This window comes from Pelobates fuscus, chromosome 4 (genome assembly GCF_036172605.1).
Source record: "Pelobates fuscus isolate aPelFus1 chromosome 4, aPelFus1.pri, whole genome shotgun sequence".
NCBI classification, from domain to species: Eukaryota; Metazoa; Chordata; class Amphibia; order Anura; family Pelobatidae; genus Pelobates; species Pelobates fuscus.
The window spans coordinates 175,065,987-175,087,691 of NC_086320.1; the positions used below are offsets into that span (position 1 = coordinate 175,065,987).

A 21,705-nucleotide genomic window follows, 5' to 3' on the forward strand; every position below is an offset into this window, starting at 1 on the left:
CTATATATCAACCTTTCCAATAATATAACATAAAATAAAACCCATAACTGTTCAGGAATAAAATTTTCTACTTGCTCTTTATATATATATATATAATATATCTTAATATATTTCAGCCCTGTAATCTCATACCTTCTGCTAAATTATTAACTTTTAGGTTTACGGAAATAGCACTTACTGCAGATGTGTTGTTGTTTATGGAACACATACCATTTTGTGAAAGAATTTAGCTCAGGGGTCAGCCCACTAAAGATCAAAGAACTGCTGTTCTATGGAAAATAAATACATCAAGGCCTATGGAAATTGCTCAGTAAATGGAAAACACAAACTAAAGATAGGTTTACCATATATAATATAAGATCAGACAGACAGACACTACTTTAGCTGAGAATTATGTGCTTGCAACGCAATATGTAGAACATGCCTATATGGAGCTTTTCAAACAGTCCACACATTCTCAAATAGAAACTATTTAAAACAGTGAAGCACAGATGGGCATATCTTGGTGCACATTGCATTGAACAAGAAAACAAAGCCCTACAGCAAAAGAAGTCAATGCAGTGTTCTCTACTTATCAGGAAGATGGGGCTACAGTGGGCAACCAGTCACCATGACTGGAAAACTGGTTATTGGAAAATGTTGCGTTGTCCAACAATTCTTATACTGTGCATCTCGTAGATACAGAATTATTCAGAACCTGTGTGAATCCACTGATCTATTATACCTTGTATCAGGACAGGCTGGTGGTATGGTGTGAAGAATGAATTCAGATGGTATGGCGCTAAAAGGAGACCACCTCCAAAGCTAGATCTATTTATCTGTTGTGGTCACCAAATTAAATTTAGGCTATTAAATGAGTTTGCAAGTTAAACTTACATAATTGTAAAATGCATGCAAGTGAGAAAATGTTTTGCCAGGTTAATATAAAAATCTAATTTCGTGATAATATTTAAGAAAGAAGGACTGCTTTCAAACACATATAATGCAACAGGTTAATAACAACAGGTTGATAAGCATATCACATGCATATTAGAGTCATCATACGGGTGACTGTCTTATGATGCCGTCTTATGTCATTTTTATGTATGTAATACATGCAAAGTGCTATGTTCACAGAACTGTTCCACATTTGCTATGTAATTGCATCTGAGCTGAACATGGAAATCAGCCAGAAAGACTAAAATAATTCTTTGGCAGACACTGTGTCCTAGAAGCCTCTCTTAATGGAGGTAATAAAATGTGCATCTGTATTTTGATGATATTTGTAGCTGAGTTTTAATTTGAGTTAAATTTAATTTAAAAAAATTATCTATTTTGATCAGTTTAATAAAAAAGAATAGTGAACAGTGTATGTGTGACGGACCGCCTGGCACCCCGACCGGGTGCCTCCGTCAATCGATGATCCTAGTGCTCACCAAGGACTCCAAGCACTCCACTAGACACCATCAGTACCGTAGACCCTACAAACGCCGCAGCTGGGTTGGGGTCTCGTTGTCCTCCACACACCCTGGACCTAAGACCAGGATCCAGCTTCCAGTGGATGAACCTCTCCTCCTCCAGAGATTATAGCAGTTCTGGCTGTGTAGCTCTTAAAAGTGCTAGTGATTATAGCCAGTATAGTAATCCAAAGAGCAATCCCAGGAGCAGGGATTATAGCTGGTATAGCTGTTCCGTACAATCACTAGACGAGGCTACGTATTGAGGGTGAAGTGGACTGATTTTAATGGTGCCACACTTGGCCTCATATGACAATACCCATGCAATGGGTACGCCCACATGGACCTGATGGTAGACTGATTTACAACGTCACAGAGGTTACAAGGCATGACACTGCCACACACAGCACACAATCCCTACCTTCTGCCTGGGAGATAATTGAGTCAGTTACTTCAGGCAGAAAAAACACATATTTCTATAAAACCCCAAAAGCATCCAAAAAAACACATAAAATCCCCACAAATGTTACATCCCCTGATTGCCCTGATCTGGGTGATCAACATATCCAAAATTCACCAAGATTAGTTTATGGGTTCAGGAACCGCACGCATGGTCCCATGCCCAAAACAGTTCCAGAGAATCAGGGCTTGCGGTTGGTCTAGTTCGGTAGTTTGAAAACGAACAAACTACCGAACAGAGTCAAAAGTCTTACCCTGGAGCTTGTTCCCCTCATCCTGACAAATGATTTCACCGAACAGTGCCCTTCTAAGTTGTATGGAAACTAACTCAGGCGATGATGGAAGTCCAGCGGTGTTCGGGAGTTTCTGTGTCCAATTTTAGTTCCATGAGATTCATGCCCAAATACTGCTGCCTGCGTTTGTGCGAAAAAGATGGCCGCCACCTCGTGGCTGTCCATAGGAATTGCGGCCACCCAGACAAACAATTAGAACACTGCGGTGAGAAATGTTCCAAGTTGTTAATAGAGGTTAACAAGCTCCAGGGTGGTTTCTGGTTCCTGCGGTTGTTCGGGAGTTCGAAGTGCCGCTTCGAAACGTTTCGGGAGTTCGAAGTGCTGCTTCGAGAGTTCGAAGTGTAGCCATCCAAGTCCAAAAAGGCACAAACAGTGTCTGTAAGTAAGGTTTATCCCAGGGTCCATAGTCACAGAGCAGGACGCTGGCAAACAGGCTCCTGCAAAAGCCAGTGGCGAGGTTACTTTTGCCACAGTATGTAATGTATTATTTGTGTCTTAAAGGAAAAGTTCAGCATTATAAATACATTTTTTGAGTGGATTTAGATTTATGGGCTCCCCATTCCTATAAAAATGTTTTTACCTGTAATCCAGAGGCAAGATAGTCTCCTTGCGGCAATGCATCCCTACTTTTATCATCACTAGTGATCATTTCCCAGCCAAACCGAGGCTTCACAGAGCAGCATTGAGAAGAAGGGCACATGCAATTGTCTCACAACGCCTCACAAAGTTGTGAGAAGCAAGTTCTCAAAGCGCATGAGTAAGAGCCCTCTCCTGCTGTCTGACTGACAGCTGTGTGGGTGCTACATAGGAGCTTCATAAAAGTGATGATTTCTTTTAAATCCCCATTCTGATAAAGCAAGACAGAGGGGACACTTAGCAATGTCCCTTTAATATTTCTCTTGAAATCAGGACTTTCAAACTCTAAGACATAATGGAACTTTATCAGTAATGATATTGAGAGAAAGGAGATGAGGAAATTCCCACAATTCTGTCTACCAAGATTCATTCCCAGCACATGATCATTGGGAAAAAGGCTGAATTAATTAGAACCAATCACAATCAGACCAGGACATGTATGTGTGTAACTTACACATAGTTTACCATTTGTAGTTTTCATAGGGATTTAGCAAATACAATTTAAACTATCACTCCCCCTTCTCACTGCTTACAGTAAAATGTAAAAAACAAACAAAAAAAAAAACCCCAAAAAGATAAAAGTTATGATACCTTTGGACTCAGTTCTCCAATTGGTTCTTGAATACATTTGTGTGCACGTGCTCCTGGATGTGAAATACATGTGTGGCGTACTAACTGAATCCAAAAGAATAATGGGGGAGATATGTATGGAAATACTGATGCAGACACTCAGCAATTTTTGTAGGGGTCAAAGGAAAATTTGCACAATGGGCCTAAGCAACCAACAAACTGTAAATAAGTTATTTTACAATATACATTAGTAATAAATGTGTGATAGACATTACAGTTCTTTATGAAGAAAACATTCAACTAACTTATTCTAGAATTTCTTGTATAGATGTCACTCAATCTAGAGATTAAGTTAGGGACACACATAGCACATTCTCTTCATTGGCAGGTCATCTGTACCAGTAATAGTATGCCTTTCTTCTCAAGAACGCCTCTGACTGAGATATATTTTAAGTAAGAATATATAAAGTACAAACCAGACGTCCTAAGTTGTTTTTGACTTTTTATTATGCAATGCTACCTAACTATAACAGTATTAATCTTACTTCATCACAAGATGACAAAAAATAAAGCTGATACCAACACACATATATACATACAGACACATACAGAGACACACACACACACACAGACATACATACACACAGACACATACATACAAACAAACACACACAGACCCATACATACAGACACACACACATACAAACACACACACATACATACATACACACAGAGACACACATACAGATATACAGACACACATAGAGAGAAACATTCACACAGACACATACACAAACACACACGCATATTGGGAATTGGGGTCCAGTGGTGGCTCAGCCTGATGGGAGTCAGAGTTCCCACTATGACTCCCTCCACTATTTCCTCCGAAGCGGCTCCCGTTGTAAGCTGGGAGGAGTGACTGGGGCTGTCACTTCCTCTTAGCGGCTGACGTAATCACAGGGGGCTCGGTCACGCTATTAAAGTGCCACAGCGCTGACCGGACCCCCTGGAAATAAATAGCATCGGTCGGCTCTAACAGCATGGGCAATCCGATGAGCCCCTTAACGTGTGTCCTCGGCGGTTCTACAGTGTGGGCTGGGGCCGCAACACAAGGCGGCGGGCACCGCAGTAGCAGGGGTCTGCAGGGTGGCCGGGTCCCCTGGAGTGGCAAGCCCTGTCGCAACTGCGACCCCTGTAACCGTGGTAGTTCCACCACTGGTCTAATCAAATGCTTCTCATTAAAAAAACATTATGGGCAGATGGCACATGCGTGGCAATACAGCAATCCGCCAATCCAATGCTTACATTGGACGAGTACTCAGTGTCTGGAGCTAGCATACTTTGCTTTTTGATGACTTATGTCAAATAGATTAAGTTAATAAATTGGTTAGGCTGCAAGACCAGCATCTATGCCTTAAAATCCCTTCACTAAGATGAAGGGATTTTTGTGTGACTTCTGCAGATAAATAATTTGAAATTTTTATTCAAAATATTGAATCGTTTGAAAAGTTTATGCAAAAATATTAAACGGAGGCCCAGGTCAGTGCAAGCTACGTTTATGTCGGCCATGAGAGGCCAGTCCACAATGAAAATCATATTCCTACTGTTTTTATGATTTGTCAAGACCAACTTTACTTTTGAGACATCTGTTTAGGCCACTCACTACTATGCCTTGCTTACATGCTATTACGTAATGCTGAACCTACCCCAGATAGTTAGTTATTGTTAAAGGTGACAATACCTTGAGGAGACGGACTATTTGTTGCTACCACTTGGACCGCAACTAAATAAATAACTTATGGTCACTACACCTGCTTCACATCCTTGGGACTTTTCCAAAATAGTGCTTTTTCAACCATCCCTTTCTTCAACAGTGGGTTCACGCCTGTCCACATCTATAACAGCTCCAGCTGGCCAAAGGAAGGCAGTCTGTACATCTCCTGGGACCTGATGTGTTTGAAATATTTGACTGGGGAACTTACCAGCGTTACCTTCATCTTTCTACAAGGGCATAGCTCAATTGCGTGAGTTTTTTTTTTTTCATTTCCCTTTCTCATGCATTTTACAATTTTTTATATTGCTTCATCTGAAACTCATTCTTATAGATGACATAAGTTTGCTTATACATTTTCTAGTTTGATGTTACAATACGATGTATTGCAATTAGAATACTACTTTGATTTGTCCACTTAGCAAATTCCGGTGGGATATCAAAACTTTTTGCTTGAAACACCTTATTGTCTAACAGTCTGCAGTTTTCCCTTATGATTAATGTATTGTCTCTATTCTTCTCATTTTTTATAGATATACAATATGCTTTTATATGTTTCTAAGTCATTAGTTTCATAAAGCATTTGTACCTTGCTTGAATCATTCAATAAAAAGAGAATTAAAAAAAAATTAAGACGATAAAAGGGCACTTACATGTGGTTCCAAGAGTAATCAAGGGGTAAAAGCAAAGCGTGCTTGCAGAGAAGAGGCCTGAAACATACTTACATAAATTGCCTAACTGACAAAGATTTACATTCACAGACAAAAAGCACAAGCTTCTGAAAAACATCTAAAAGCCTGTACAATGTAGCCCTCTGCTGGACATACATGCAAATAGCATACTAATAGAATCTTGAATCTTTGATCCGTTATTCCTTTTGTTTTGTTATTATTACAATTATTTATGTAGTGCCAACATATTTCGCAGTGCTGTACAATAAGTAAACAAGACAAGCATTTAATTCTAACAAGCCATGTTTGATATATGAGAACAGTAGGTGAAGAGGGCCTGCCCAAACAAGCTTTCAATCTGACAGGACGAGGGACAAATACAGAAAGATAAGTGAGGGAAACAAAGAATCTGTATATAATAGAAACGGATTGGAGGGGTGTTTGAGTGGAAGGGCACAGTAGATGGGAGATGGCATTAGAATGTTTTAAGGAATAAGGAGTTAAGGGGAGAGCTGATAGACTTTTCTAAAAAAAAAAAGTATGTTGTCAGGAACTATATAAAGTACTGCAGAGACTGCAATGTTCAGGTGGGCCACAGGAGGGCGTTCCATAAGGAGGGGGGAACCCAAAAGAAGTTCTGCAGGCGAGGGTGCAAGAACAGGACAATGACATGTCGTTAGTGGAGTGAATAAGCAGGACTATATCATATCTCCTGAGGGAGGAGATTTAAGCAGAGGCACAGGTATGGAGAGCTTTTTATTTAAGGACCAGAACTTTGAACAGAATCCTAAGATGTAAGAGTTGCTGCATGTAAGACAGATAAGCAAGGCAGAAAAGTTCATAATGGACTGTAGAGGGGCATTCTGGGCCCTCTTCAGGCTAATAATCAATGCAAAGAAAACAAGCAGAGAATGAACAAGCATCTTAGTTGCGCCCTGAGTGATAGAGAGGCAAACTCAGGGAATATTTTTAATGTGGAAGTAACAGGATTTGTTGATGGATTTTATGTAAAAGCTAAAGGAAAGGTCAGAATCAAAGTGCACACCAGGGCAATGTGCCTTCAGGGTAGAGATTATGATAGCTCTACTGGCCTTGCGGGAAACAGGCAAAGACATTAAAAAAATAAATAAATAAGGAGTTCGGTCTTGGAGACGTTGCGTTTTAGGAGTTGCAAGGTCATCTAGTCTGAAACAGAGGCAAGGCAGTCATTGACATGATCCAGATCAGGCGAGGAGAGGTAGATTTCAGTATAAAGGTAATATTGAATGCCATAGGATTATATCAGGTCACCATGACAGAAAGTGTCAAAATCCAATTGACAGAGGTTCAGAAGGGTAGGAGGAAACTGTAAGAGGGGTTACAGAGATAGGAAGAGAACCAGGAATAGAGCTGCGACCACGAGGTCAAGGCTGCAATGGATGAGGTCAATAGTGTTGAATCGGCAGAAAGATCAGGAAAAATAAGTAGTGAATAATGGCCGTTGAATTTAGCTTTCACCAAGTCATTAGCAACCTTGGTCAGGGCAATCTCTGTGGCATATTTGGACACCAAACTGCTGGGGGCCAAGTAAAGAAGTGGAGTTTACAGGAGTCTGAGTATAAGTATCTCAAGGGGCTTGGAGGCAAAGGGAAGAAGAGAGAAAGGACAATAGCTAGGCAAAGCATCTGGGCCAAGAAAATACTTTTTTAGTATGGGTGTGATTATACCACATTTGAAGGACAAGGGGAAAATGCCAGAGTAAAGAGAAAGATTAAAAATTGTAGTTAAAGATGAGAGAGATTGAGTGAGGTGTGAGGAAATGGAATCAAGGGGACATGTGGTAGTGCAGGAAGAAAGGAGATGCACAGAAACTGAGAACTTTCCAAACAGTGTGGCGTGACACATTAGTGTGTCGGCTGCACTGTGCAAGTGTTTTGTGTGAATGAGGTGTCCATCCTGAAAAGGGCGCACATTGCACATCACTTCTATCCCCTGTTTCCCCTTCCCCGGTCTGACAGGAAAAGTTCCCTGAGAGCACAGAGTCTCCTCTACTGCTGACCACCTGCTTGGCCACACTACATTTTCTATTCTACTTTTTTTTTCTATATATGTCTGTGAGGTGCTGTGTGTGTGAAAGGTGATGTGTGTGTGTTTGTGTGTGAAGGGAGTAGTGTGTGTGTGTGGGGTGCAGTATGTGTGTGAAGGGTGCTGTGCGTGTGTGAGAGGTGCAGTGCGTGTGAATGGTGCTGTGCATGTTAGGGGGCAGTCCGTGCGTGGGCAGTGCATGTGTAAAAAGGTGCTGTGCGTGCATGAAGGGGGCAGTGCGTGTGTGAGGGGGGCAGTGCATGCATGGGGGGGACCATCTGTGTGTGTGTGAGGGGGCAGTGAGTGTGTGTGAGGGGTGTAGTCTGTGTGAGGGGGCAGTCTGTGTGTGTGTGTGAGGGGGCAGTGTGTGTGAGGGGTGTCGTCTGCAAGAGGGGGCAATGTGTCTCTGTGTGAGGGGGCAGTGTGTGTGTGTATGACTTGGGCAGTGTGTGTGTGAGGGGTGTAGTGTGTGTTTGTGTGTGAAGGGTCCATAGGGTCTATGGTGTGTGTAGGTGGGTGAGATGTGAAAATCAATCTTAATGTCTCCCTCTCCCTTCTTCTTACCTTTTACCAGGGAGGTGGAACATAATGCAGCAAGCCCTGGTGGTCCAGTGGTGGCATGTTCACTTTAGCCTACACCTCCGTCAGCTGCAGGTTGACTCTCCTGTCCTCCTGCAAGCACAGCACTGTATCGGGGCATTGCCATGGTAACGCATGGCAGTGCTCCAACCAGCCTGCTCACATAAGCAACACAGAGCCTAGTGCCAGCAGGCTGGTGAGAGAGATCTTTGATCTCCTCACCCGCCCAAGAGGGCTTACAGCAAGGCTTGCTCTACATGGGCTGGCAAGGGAGTTGAAAGGATCTCCCCTGCTGGCCATTGGTCAACGGCCATCGAGGCCCACTGAGCGTTTTCTGCAGAACCCACCCCCGCCCACCTGAAGTTGACTACACCTGGTTTACACCATAGTGAACCTTTGTTGTAAGCTTATTGTATATCGCTAGTGCAAACACATATACACAAGACAGTAACTAATCCGAAAACATAAACACATGGACGTAGAGTCCAACTTAAACTTGCTTGTGCAGATATACTTGTAAAAGGCAGAAGAATGTATGGCTCAAGGTAGAGTCTCAAAAACGTTTAATCCCATCAGTAAGGGTCGTTATATACGTTTCGAGATATTTACGATTAGAATATATGTTGGTGAGAATTATACCCCTCTCCATCTTTAGGTGATTTATCAATTGATTTTTCAGAATATGAACATGTTTCAAATTTCTAGTGATCAGGTTCTTGACTGCCATAAAGCAGTGCACAATCAGGATATCTGATTTTGTAGCCTCCTCATTCCCAATTAAGTGTAGGAGTGCTATTTCTGTTTTTTTGTTTTTTTGTATCATCCCCTCTTACTTTCTTTATTAGTTTAAAAGCTCCATTTCATAGTTGCATAATTCTTGGACAACTCCACCATATATGTGCCATTGATCCATCTAAATCAAGCATGCCCGAAACTCACACCATTATGGAGCAAAGTCAGTCACCTAATAGAAACGATCATAGAAAAGCCAATCACCGCACAACCATGGAACATGCTCCTTAACAAACCGCTAGACTCACTCACCAGGAACGAGAATAAACTAACAGCCCGAATCAACCTGGCGACGCAACGCGCAATAGCGGAACTATGGGCCGACCCTAAAATCCCAACAATCTCAACCATCATAAACAAAATCAAAGAAACAAGAAACCTGGACGAACTAACAGCACAGGTAAATGACACATACAGAGCGTTCCACCGCACCTGGGACCCTTGGGACATGAATCAGGCAAACCTACACGCGGACCCGGCGAGCTGAAGCAAATACCCCACACAGACCTCACCACAAGACGACCAACTCAAACACGTCAAAACCGCTGCCGAAGCAACAGACGTGAACCAGCCTGAAGGACTCTGCGAGCAGACATCCCTTCCTCATCTTACTCCCCTTACCTTCTGTATCCCAACCCTAACGATTACAAAACCTTGAAAATAAAGAATTTACAACAAAAAAATGGACACTATAGTCACCAAATCAAGTTTAGCTTAATGAAGCAGGCTTTGTGAATATATTATGCCCCTGCAGTATCACTGCTTAATTCTCTGCCATTCAGGAGTTAAATCACTTTGTTTATGCAACCATATGCGCACCTCTCTTCATGTGACTTATACATCCTTCCTAAACACTTCCTGTAAAGAGTAATCTAATGTTTACACTTCCTTTATTGTATTCTGTAATTCTGTTTAATTTAGAATTTCTTATCTGCTGCTCTGTTAATAGCTTGCTAGACCCTGCAGGATCCTCCTGTGTATAATTAATGTTCAATTTACAGAGCAGGAGATACAAACATTTAACCCCTTCAGGACGGAGTCAATAGTACACGTTCTGATCAAAACAAAACGTAAACAAAAACTGGAATTTGCGCTATATGTCTGTTCACCCGTAGTTCCCCTCTTTCATATTAAATGCACCCACACTTATTATATATCATTTTGTTCAGGAGAAACAGGGATTTCATTTCATGTAAAATATTTGTATATGAAACAATTTATTATGAATAAAATAAAAAAAAACTGAGAAATTTTAATTTTTTTTTTAAATTTGTAGTTCCGCCTCACATTTTAGCTGTAAATGTCATAATACTGTTAGGTTTTACGGCAACAAAATGCACATATTTGTAATCAGCTATGTCTCACAAGTACAACAGTACCCCCCATTAACAGGTTTTATGGTGTTTTGGAAAGTTACAGGGTCAAATATAGAACGTTCCATTTTCAAATTGAAATTTGCCAGATTAGTAATGTTACCTTTGAGACGGTGTGGTAGCCCAGGAATGAGAATTACCCCCATAATGGCATACCATTTGAAAAAGTAGACAACCCAAGGTATTGAACGTGGGGTATGTTTCGTTTTTTTTAGTAGCCACTTAGTCACAAACACTGGCCAAAGTTAGCGTTCATATTTGGTTTTGTGTGAAAAAAGCAAAAAACTAATATTTGGCCAGTGTTTGTGACTAAGTGGCTACTAAAAATGACTGGACATACCCCATTTGCAATACCTTGGGTTGTCTACTTTTGCAAATGGTATGCCATCATGGGGGTAATTCTTATTCCTGGGCTACCATACGGTCTCAAAGGCAACATAACTAATCTGGCAAATTTCAATGTCAAAAAAATGAAATGCAAGCCTTATATGTGACTCTCTAACTTTCCAAAACACCATAAAACCTGTACATGTGGGGTACTGTTATTCTCGGGAGATTTCACTAAACACAAATATTAGTGTTTTAAAACAGTAAAACATATTACAACAATAATATAGTCCATAAAAGTGCCGTTTGTTTGTAAAAAAATGCAAAAAAGTCACTTTTACTTAAAATATCATCGTTGTAATACAATTTACCAGTTTTAAACACTAATATTTGAGTTCAGCGAAGTCTCCCGAGTAAAACAGTACCCCCTATGTACAGGTTTTATGGTGTCTTGGAGAGTTACAGGGTCTAATATAGTGCTTGCGAATTAAATTCTCTGCACTTTCTCCCTGTGTTGTCAGGCATGTCAATCAAATTTTAATTAATCAAATGACATAATTATGTTAAAAAATTACTTAAATATACACGTAGAATTTTAATATATATGCATTTATAGGTATATAAATTCTACGTGTATACTAATGTAATCTTTTATGTAATTATATGTATTTATCTCTATATATATATTTGCGGTTATTTGTATTTTATATATAGATAGATATATATAGAATGTCATTCTAAGTGTATTTTAATATTAATATATATACTAATATTAATATTAAAATACATTACGTATGACGTTACATATATATAATATGTATATATATTATATATATAATATATATACATATTATATATATATAAAAAGGCATTTAATTTATTTTATAACATTTTAATATTTTTTTTTTACACTACCTACCAGCAGGGGGACTGTCTAATATTTTAGACAGTCCCCCTGCTGGCAGATCCATAGCCAGCTATAGGGGGCCATGTGATCGCTCTTTGAGAGCGATCACATGGCCCCCGGGGGCCTCATTTGCCGGAGGGGGGCTGCCTGGGCTCTCAGACAGCCCCCCAGAAGAGGATCGCGGCGGAGGTGAGTACACCTCTGCTCCTGGGGCTGCAAGCCGTTACGGCGTTCTATGCCGCCGCAACGGCTTTAAAGCCGCGACGGCATAGAACGCCGTAACGGCGTTAAGGGGTTAAAGTAAGTTACATCTGATTGAAAAGGAAAACATATTTTTTTTTTCATGTGATGTGATCTAACTCCTAAATAGCAGAGAATTGAGCAGGCATGATCCATACACTAAAACTGCTTTGTTAAGCTAAAGTTGTTTTGTTGACTATAGTGTCCCTTTAAATACACAGCACTGTCAGGAGCTCAAATGTACACTTAGACACATCATGTTCATACAAAAGAAGGACATTAGGCTAGGAAAAGAGGAACAGTGGAATTTTGACCAAATATAGTGACTGTCTATTCTAAATAGTGACCATTCAGAAGTATATTTCTTTATCTATCTTGATAACAGGTTGAATTTTGTTGAAAATATATTATAGTATAACACATCCCCCCACAAAAATCTGGTATTTACAGCATGGCATATTGTGCATCCTTTTATAATGTATACATTACACGGCCAAGCCTGGCATCCAAACAAATTGACCATCCAAAACAGCATTGAAGGTTGAGTGCCAGGCCTTCGTAGGTTTATATACATATTTTGTTACATATGGGAATGCACTGTGTATATTTAAGTTGACGATGTTTGTTTAAGTAATCTAAAAATAATAATTATAACAACATCTTGTAAATGTGCCAAGTCTCCAGTACTTCATTAATGTCACATGGCACCATGGCATGCTACGACAGGTATGTAATGGAAATTCACCCAATGTTAATATGAAATAAACACCGTATTTACTCAAAACCACAGAACAGCCTGTCATTCACGGCCATGGGGTTATATAAACTCTGTGCATTCTGTTGGATTTTACTTGTATAAATTCTGCCAAGACAATCTTGGAGCAAAGCAGGCAGGATATTATTTTGTTGTGTATATGTGTATTTTGCACAGTCAATGGACTATAAAAGAGTGTTAACATAAAACCTATATTGTCCCATGGTTCCTGTCATTACAGAATTATGAAATGCTTGAGATGCATGATGCACATTATATTAGGTTACTCACAAAGTTAGAGCCCAACAGCTTTGGCTCCTCTCTGCCTTCATCCCTGCTGCCGTCTGCTCCAGGAATGTTTGTCTAGTGACTCTCTCAGAATAAGCTGAATCTTTCAGTCTATCCAGCAAACCTTCCTGGAGTGGACAGCAGCTGGATGAAGGAAGCGAAAAGGAGAGCTGGGGGACCAACTTCGGGGTTAAGCCTTTGGAAAACTGAGTTTTGTCCTGCCTGATATCACGTTTGATGTATTCACCCAAGCATGTTAGGCAGCCCTGAACTCGAAAATCCCTCTAGTGGTCGTCTGAGTGACTGCCACTGGAGGTGTTCCTAGCTTCCAATGTAAACACTGTATTTTCTCAGAAAATACAGTGTTTACATGGGAAAGACTGCAGGGAGCTATTGTACTCCCCTGAACAACCTCATTAAACTGAAGTTGTTCAGGTGACTATAGTGTCCCTTTTAAATGAGCTCAATGAAGTGGTCTGGGTGCCAGGTCCCTCAGGTTTTAACCCTTCAGAGAAACTGCTATGTTTACATAGCAGGGTTAATCCAACCTCTAGTGGCTGTCTTCCTGACAGCCGCTAGAGGCGCTTCTTCAACGCTGGATGCGAAATTCGCATCCAGCGTGCAGAACGTTGAGAAATGCTTTCCTATGGACTGTTTAAAAGCTTGTGCGGCTCTTCCCGTGCATGCGCATTCCGCTCTACTTGGGAGGTGGGGGAGGAGAGGTCACCAGCACCGAGGGAGCACTGCACTGGATTAATGTAACTGCTGAAGGGGTTCTAACCCCTTTAGCGCCATGGGAAGGGGACCCTGGGGGTGAGGGTCCCCCAAGGATGACATAGTGTCAGGAAAACGGATTTGTTTTCCTGACACTATAGTGATCCTAATGAGATAGAGTTGTTTTTTTGTGCTTAGAGTGTCCTTTTAAGTTTGTGGCATAGTGCTTACTTTACCAACAGCCATTTAGAGATTACTGTTTTGTTGGTAGATAATTGTGACAAATAAAGAATCTATGGATAATTGCATTGTTATTGCAAAATTTAGGCAATAAAAGCCAAGAATGAATGCTAACTTGGGCTTCTATTTAATTAGAGCTGATATGTTTTATTAGTAGTTTCTTGGCTTCTGATAAATATTTATATATACACACATACATAGATGCATATAGAAGTCAACCAATCAGAGTGCTCTGACTGTGCTTGCACACTGTGGAAAAGCCCTCAAAAGGCTTTGCATGCCACAAAGCTTATTCTGCAAACTGTCCAACATGGGTGAAGATTGGTTAATTTTGTCAATGTTGCAATTTTTATTTTTATCTTTGTTTTTGTGAAAGGATTTTATTTATTGGGTGCCCACTCACTACTATTAGGATGAGGGAGTAGGCAGTATTATTTTAATCATGGGTGGGGCTCATAGCAACCCTGTGGGGAGGGGAGACTTGGCCCCAATTTTGGGGACGGACAATGGTATTTCCACTCTCCCGATTGTCATTAATACCTGTGATGGACTGCTCCTAGTTAGGTGGAGTAATACCGCCAGGGATTCCCTTCCCCACCAAGTAAGCCCCAGAGTGATTAGAACCCTTATTCCCAGTGATCAGCTGAGGCTTGATGCAGGGTACAACATGAACACTTTATTGAGTGACAGTGGCTTTTTTACAAAAGAGTCCCCAACAGGGGGTCATCAAGAAAAAATTAGATTGTGCAATATATTTCACAATCCTGGTGCCTGAGTGTCTGAGACATAACTTGATCAACTGAGAGGACTTTATGACAGCAGGGCAACTAACTCTCCCCTTCAAGCATCCCCAAACCATTGCCATGAACCAAGAAGGTATTTAGTCCACAAAGGTGGGCCGCAAGCACTATCAGATCTGGCGTAGAGTTCCAGTCTGGGTGGAAAGTCTCGGTCTCAAAGAATGAGCGTTGCGGGTCTGGTACATGGAGCTTCATCAAGTCTTCGGTGTCGCTGGATATCTGGCCATCTTCCCTATCACTCTTCCAAATAGCACCCTGTGTGGTGATACTGGGGCCAAAGGCCACATTGCTGAAGTTAGACTGGACCTCGGCAACCTGTGATCCAATCTATAGTTCAATGAGCTTTTCGAGTAGCTCCTAATCAGGTGCTCATAATGGTCTCCTGTTAGTCCCTGAGGCTTTCTGGTGGATAGTTTGTCTCTCTAGCGAGAGAGGCACAGCATGGAAGGGGTTAACCACAGCTCTTTCAGGGGAAGGTGGTGGCTGGGAGTCCTGCACCAGTCCAAAGGCCTATGGGTGGTGGGAAGGGGGTGGGTAAAACCATGAAAACCATCTCTATACTTTTAAAATAGCCCTCCACTTTAGACAAATGGGTAGGTTCCCCTTTATTTCATTAATAACTCAAATCGCTTGCCTATGAGTGAGGGCTGGTATGGACTCTAGGCCCACTTTATTTATAAGTTCCCATCGCCTATTGGTGGCGCTGGAAGGGACACTAGGATGTCCCCCATTTCTTTTAATTATTAGCCACATCCACCACATATGGGTGGTGGCTGGGGGGACTATATGTCCCCCCGATTATTTAATTACTAGCACCCACCTGCCACTCATGGGTGGGAGCTGGGAGGGCCACTAGGGTGTCCCCACTTTTCATATTTATTTGCCTAAAGCTGCTGGCCCTTAGTATGGAAAATGGGTGGATAGTGACCTGTCATCCCCCATTTTTTAATTTTCACCTGATGCCCACAGGTGGGGGCATGGAGAAGAACATACTCCAGGTCCCATCTGTATTTTTTTTAGCAACTCAGCAGCCAAAATTGGCTAGTTGCTGGCTGCTTATTCTTTTCTGACAAGCCCCTACCAGTGGCATGGTGAGCCGAGGCATTAAACCTTCCATAGACTAATTTGGGGGTCATATTTAAAAGAGTCACTGAAAAAGACCAATAAATGTGCTTCCAATGCACATTTATCAGCGATTTTATTTCAAGCGGCCAACTCATTTATCCGGTTTAGCTGTTTAAATTTCACCTGGCTTTAAATTCAGCAAAAATCTGAGTATTAAAAGCCAACAAAAAGTTGACAATTATTTAAATAATAATAATAATTATTCTGCGGATAGAATTAAATTGAGGCCTTAGCTGGAGATTTATTTCTAATTCGGATATTTTGGTCTAGCATGTGGAATTCCCTTGTATGTCTCCAAATAGTCTCAGTTTAATGAATAATAATGCCTATGTATCTTTTCTCAGAAATGAAAGTGTTGACTTGCTTATTTATTAAAAGGGCACTCTAAGCACCAGAACTGCTACAGCGTAAGGTAGTAGTTTTGGTGCACCCAGACAACCAATAGAGGTGCTTCTTATTATGGTCCTGATGAACACTCACCATACAGGGGCCCCCAATGCCTCTCTATGAAGAAGCAATAATCTCAGCAAAGCATTGTCAGGTAGCCACAAAGAGACTGGCATGGAGTGGTTTAAAAGTGAGTAAAAATGGCAATGCATGTCAAGTGTCATTTAAAAAATACTAACAGATCAGTAAAGGCCAATGAGTGCCATGTTAATTTAAATGGTGTTTTAATTCTACAACTACTAAATCACTAAAACTATAAATCACTAGTGTTAAACGGTATGGTTTTTCACAGTTTGTAATGGCTTCTTCCATTTGGTTGCTTATTTTGAGCAGTTTTACATCATATTACAAGAAAGTGATATATGTTACAAATAGCATAATCATTTCTTAGCAGAGAAATTGAAAGAACAAAAGCAGTGATTTAATACCTCCTATGAGAGTCTTCAGGAATTTTGCCTGTGTCTTATTTCCAAAATCTTGAGATACATATATTTTGAGAATTATTTGCATAACAGTTATGCAAATAAAACAAATAAAATACAAAACACCAGGAAGAATTTGTGAGTAAATTAAAATAATAATTTTCTCAATGATTTTCAGAAAAAAGTCATCATGTTTTGTTTTGGTTTTTTTAAATAGTTTTTCTTTTTTTTCATTTTTTAATAACTAGTTATTCTAGGGTTATGTCCAAGCAGATCAAAATTTCACCAACTTGGAATACTCAATCTGCTATTATAAAAAAAACAAAACTAGATAGAAAGGAAGACAGACAGACAAAGAGACAGGCAGTCGGACGGGAGTATCCATAAGGTCAACTTAGGCAGCTGTACAAGGCCCAGGGGTTAGAGAGGGACCATGTTTACCATCCCCATGTGAAGATTGAAAGGGGGGGACTAAACCAAACTTTCCAAGGGCCATGTAGGATCGTAATCATTCTCTGTATGTGCAAAAATGTGTTCCTCCTAATTTTTTATAAATTCTAAATGACTGGTTAGGTATTAACATGTTAAAAAAATAATAATAATAAAAAAAAAAAACCAAGCATAAACTGCTGCTAAGACCACCAGGATTTACTTAATGGCATCTACCACTTACATGCACTTCAGCATGCACCAGTAGCATAAACCTTTAGTTCTTCAGAAGTTATAGAAACACATTAATGTGTAGCTAAAACGTGTAAATTAAACAGTACAAGAGAAACTATACAATCTTCCTTCAACACTGTCTGAAATCTCAGGCCTCACTTCACATAATATGCCTACATTGCTAAATATACATTTCTGTATTTCTATATTGTTAATAATAGCAATAATAATTAATGCTATCAAAATAATAGCAACATTGCGCAACTTAAACAAAAATAGCCAACCGATTATGCATAAGTGCCAATATTGTCATGCAAATTAAGAATATCTTTCTATCATTAAACAGTCTAAATATATAAAATTCTAGACTGATGGCTAAATTTATTCTGCATTTCTGAGTCACGTAATTAATTGCCTATTGACACCTAACAGTGTGTTACAGCTGCACCCGTATATTAATATCAATGTAAAAACAGCAGATTAATATTCATAGTTATTATTTTACACACATTTGAACATATTTCAAATTAGCATCACAAGGTGTCCCTACTACCTTAACATCAGATTCAGCTCCCTTTTTGTCCTTTTTTAGTTTCACTCCATTCCACAATAAGTGCCAAAGTAGTGAGGCAAAAGTGCATAGATTGCCTGCTATCCATAAAACTCTGCTCTTAAATAGTAGATCCATTTCACAGGTATTTGGTCTTTTCTTATATAAAAAGCTGTGATCTACTTCTCCACTACTGTAACCAGCTGAGCAAAAACTGGGAGGGAGGAGGCATGGCAACCGGGGGGCAGGTTGTATCTAGTGTCCGAGATCAACAAATTCAATGTACCTAAATGGGTATAATATGACAACTAGATGACAAGAGTAGAGCAGATGCAACGGGTAAGGAGAAAAGATGAGTGAAGCAATGCTTGTCAGATATTTACACTGACACTCTAGCACTTGTCGACTGTGCAAGAACTCCAAACACCATCAGCAGTATAATGAAACTAGCACATGTCCTCAATATACAGCTCAGGCCTCGCTTATACTGCCCCAATGGAAAAAACTGGGAGGTCTATATTGGAGGGTAGTAAATCTTAGAAGCTTGTGGACACATTTCTCAGAGACACAAATGTTTTTATAGAGGCAATGCTGCTAATGAATATTTGTCATATTTTGAAGTCTGTTTTTATGCATGTAAAGGACACGACTGATCATGCGTCACTTTGTGTATTGTGGAATGAGTTTCTAAGAATTACTTGTCAGTAAAGACACTTCATGATTGTTTAATGCCCTTGAGATTATGACCTGGTGAATTGACGCATCTTGTATGAACTCTGAGGCATCTGAGGATATCATATTTACAGTTAACCAATTTGGAATCTGCTGTTAGCAATTTGGAATCTTCCTGATAGCAAAGGAGAATTACTTAGAAACAGAGAAAATGAGGGTACATACCAATGTACCTATAGTACAGTACAGTAGTATAGTAGTTTAGTGTTTGGACCTTGTATATATAAGGATGGATAGACTCCACGTTCACATTCTAGAGGGCAAAAACATAATCAGTTGCATAACATGAAAGAAAACCTGTATGGCTGTTCTGCCTCTTTAAAAAAACAAAACAAAAAAAAAAACACTTTCTATATGGACTCTATATACAATCTTGCAAAGTCATTTAAATTGATGGACTTGTTTCTTCATTTCCTCTAATATCTACAGCTATTTTCAATTGTGCCTCTTATTTCTCTATCTATCTACAGGGAGTGCAGAATTATTAGGCAAGTTGTATTTTTGAGGATTAATTTTATTATTGAACAACAACCATGTTCTCAATGAACCCAAAAAACTAATTAATATCAAAGCTGAATAGTTTTGGAAGTAGTTTTTAGTTTGTTTTTAGTTATAGCTATTTTAGGGGGATATCTGTGTGTGCAGGTGACTATTACTGTGCATAATTATTAGGCAACTTAACAAAAAACAAATATATACCCATTTCAATTATTTATTTTTACCAGTGAAACCAATATAACATCTCAACATTCACAAATATACACTTCTGACATTCAAAAACAAAACAAAAACAAATCAGTGACCAATATAGCCACCTTTCTTTGCAAGGACACTCAAAAGCCTGCCATCCATGGATTCTGTCAGTGTTTTGATCTGTTCACCATCAACATTGCGTGCAGCAGCAACCACAGCCTCCCAGACACTGTTCAGAGAGGTGTACTGTTTTCCCTCCTTGTAAATCTCACATTTGATGATGGACCACAGGTTCTCAATGGGGTTCAGATCAGGTGAACAAGGAGGCCATGTCATTAGATTTTCTTCTTTTATACCCTTTCTTGCCAGCCACGCTGTGGAGTACTTGGACGCGTGTGATGGAGCATTGTCCTGCATGAAAATCATGTTTTTCTTGAAGGATGCAGACTTCTTCCTGTACCACTGCTTGAAGAAGGTGTCTTCCAGAAACTGGCAGTAGGACTGGGAGTTGAGCTTGACTCCATCCTCAACCCGAAAAGGCCCCACAAGCTCATCTTTGATGATACCAGCCCAAACCAGTACTCCACCTCCACCTTGCTGGCGTCTGAGTCGGACTGGAGCTCTCTGCCCTTTACCAATCCAGCCACGAGCCCATCCATCTGGCCCATCAAGACTCACTCTCATTTCATCAGTCCATAAAACCTTAGAAAAATCAGTCTCGAGATATTTCTTGGCCCAGTTGTAACGAGAATATACCCCTACACGCAGGATCCAGATAAACAGAAGGCAGAACAGAGGAGAGATACGTCTACCGGACCTTAGAATGGCCGGACTCGACGTATATAGGAGAAGTACAGAGTCAGGAACAATCCGAGGTCAAGGGCACAAAGAGACAGCGTAAACGAGGACAAGCCGGGGTCTGGTACACAGGAAACAGCAAGCCGGCAAACAGAACAGACAAGGATAAAGCGAAAACGAAGTCAGAATACAAAGCCAAGGTCAAGTACGGAGGAACACAACTGAACACAACAAGCGCTAAAGGGAACTGTAGCAGAAACCACGATAGGGCAAGGAACTAAGGGAAAAGGGTAAGTATAAATAGGTTCAAAACTAATGTGAATGGCTCCTGTCACTTCCACACGCCCAAAAGGTAAGTGTATGGGGTGTGTGGGATGACAGGGGCCAATGGGAGCCTTTTGGCAATTTAGGCTCCCACTGTCTCTTTAAGAGCGCGCACGAGACTCGCGGCGCGCTCTTAGATTCAGGCGGGACATGTGACCGCATCTCGCGGTCACTGCCCGCCCTCCTGTCTGAAGCATCGGTTGAGCCGCGCGCGGCTCGTGCAGCCGCAGGACCGCGCGCGGCTTGAAGAGAGGACCGCGGCCGGCCCCTGGGAAAGGTGAGTAACGCTACAGTACCCCCCCCTGAGGACACGCCCTCCGGGCGGGCAGGACTAGGTCGGGCAGGAAAACGTGAATGGAAAGAACGCACAAGGCGGGGAGCATGAACAGCATCAGCAGAAATCCAACTGCGCTCCTCAGGCCCATAACCCTTCCAATGTACCAAGTACTGAAGCCAACCCCTAAGGAAACGAGAGTCAAGAACAGCAGACACTTCGAATTCCTCATGACCCTCCACAGAGACAGGAGGAGGAGGAGGAGCATGCCGGGTATAGCGGTTGCGCACGTAAGGCTTCAACAACGAGGTGTGAAAAACATTAGGTATGCGCAGATTCTTAGGCAGACCCAAGGCATAAGAAACGGGATTAACCTTATGTATAATACGATAAGGACCAATGAAGCGGGGAGCCAATTTCATAGAAGGCACCCGGAGGCGAATATTCTGCGTGGAAAGCAAAACTCTGTCCCCCACAACATAGGAAGGAGCCGCTCTGCGATGCTTGTCAGCCTGAGCCTTCTGGCGAGCAGCAGAGTCAACCAAAGAATGCTGAACCTGCTCCCAAGTATTACGCAAACCAGCCAAATGCTCATCCAGAACTGGCATGCCCTGTGAGGAGAATGCAGCCGGGAGAACAACGGGATGCTGGCCATAGACGACGTAAAAAGGGCTTTTGCCGGAAGAATCATGAGTGGCGTTATTCCGAGCAAATTCAGCCCAAGGAAGCAGGTCAGACCAATTGTCCTGATGGTGAGACACAA

At 41.0% G+C, this 21,705-nt stretch overlaps 1 protein-coding gene across 2 annotated transcripts in view; it reads right to left on the minus strand.

The window, feature by feature from the left end:
- The window catches only part of MYLK4 (myosin light chain kinase family member 4), a 143,919-nt gene that overhangs the window by 65,342 nt on the left and 56,872 nt on the right, over positions 1-21,705 (minus strand). Inside the window, exon 1 of one of the 2 annotated variants that reach the window (XM_063451795.1) lies at positions 18,125-18,369. The exons of the other annotated variant lie outside the window; for it this stretch is intronic. Coding sequence (XP_063307865.1) covers positions 18,125-18,259 — 135 coding nt within the window. The 5' untranslated portion in view covers positions 18,260-18,369. Of the gene's footprint in view, positions 1-18,124; positions 18,370-21,705 lie in introns of those variants that run through there. 2 annotated transcript variants of the gene reach the window in all.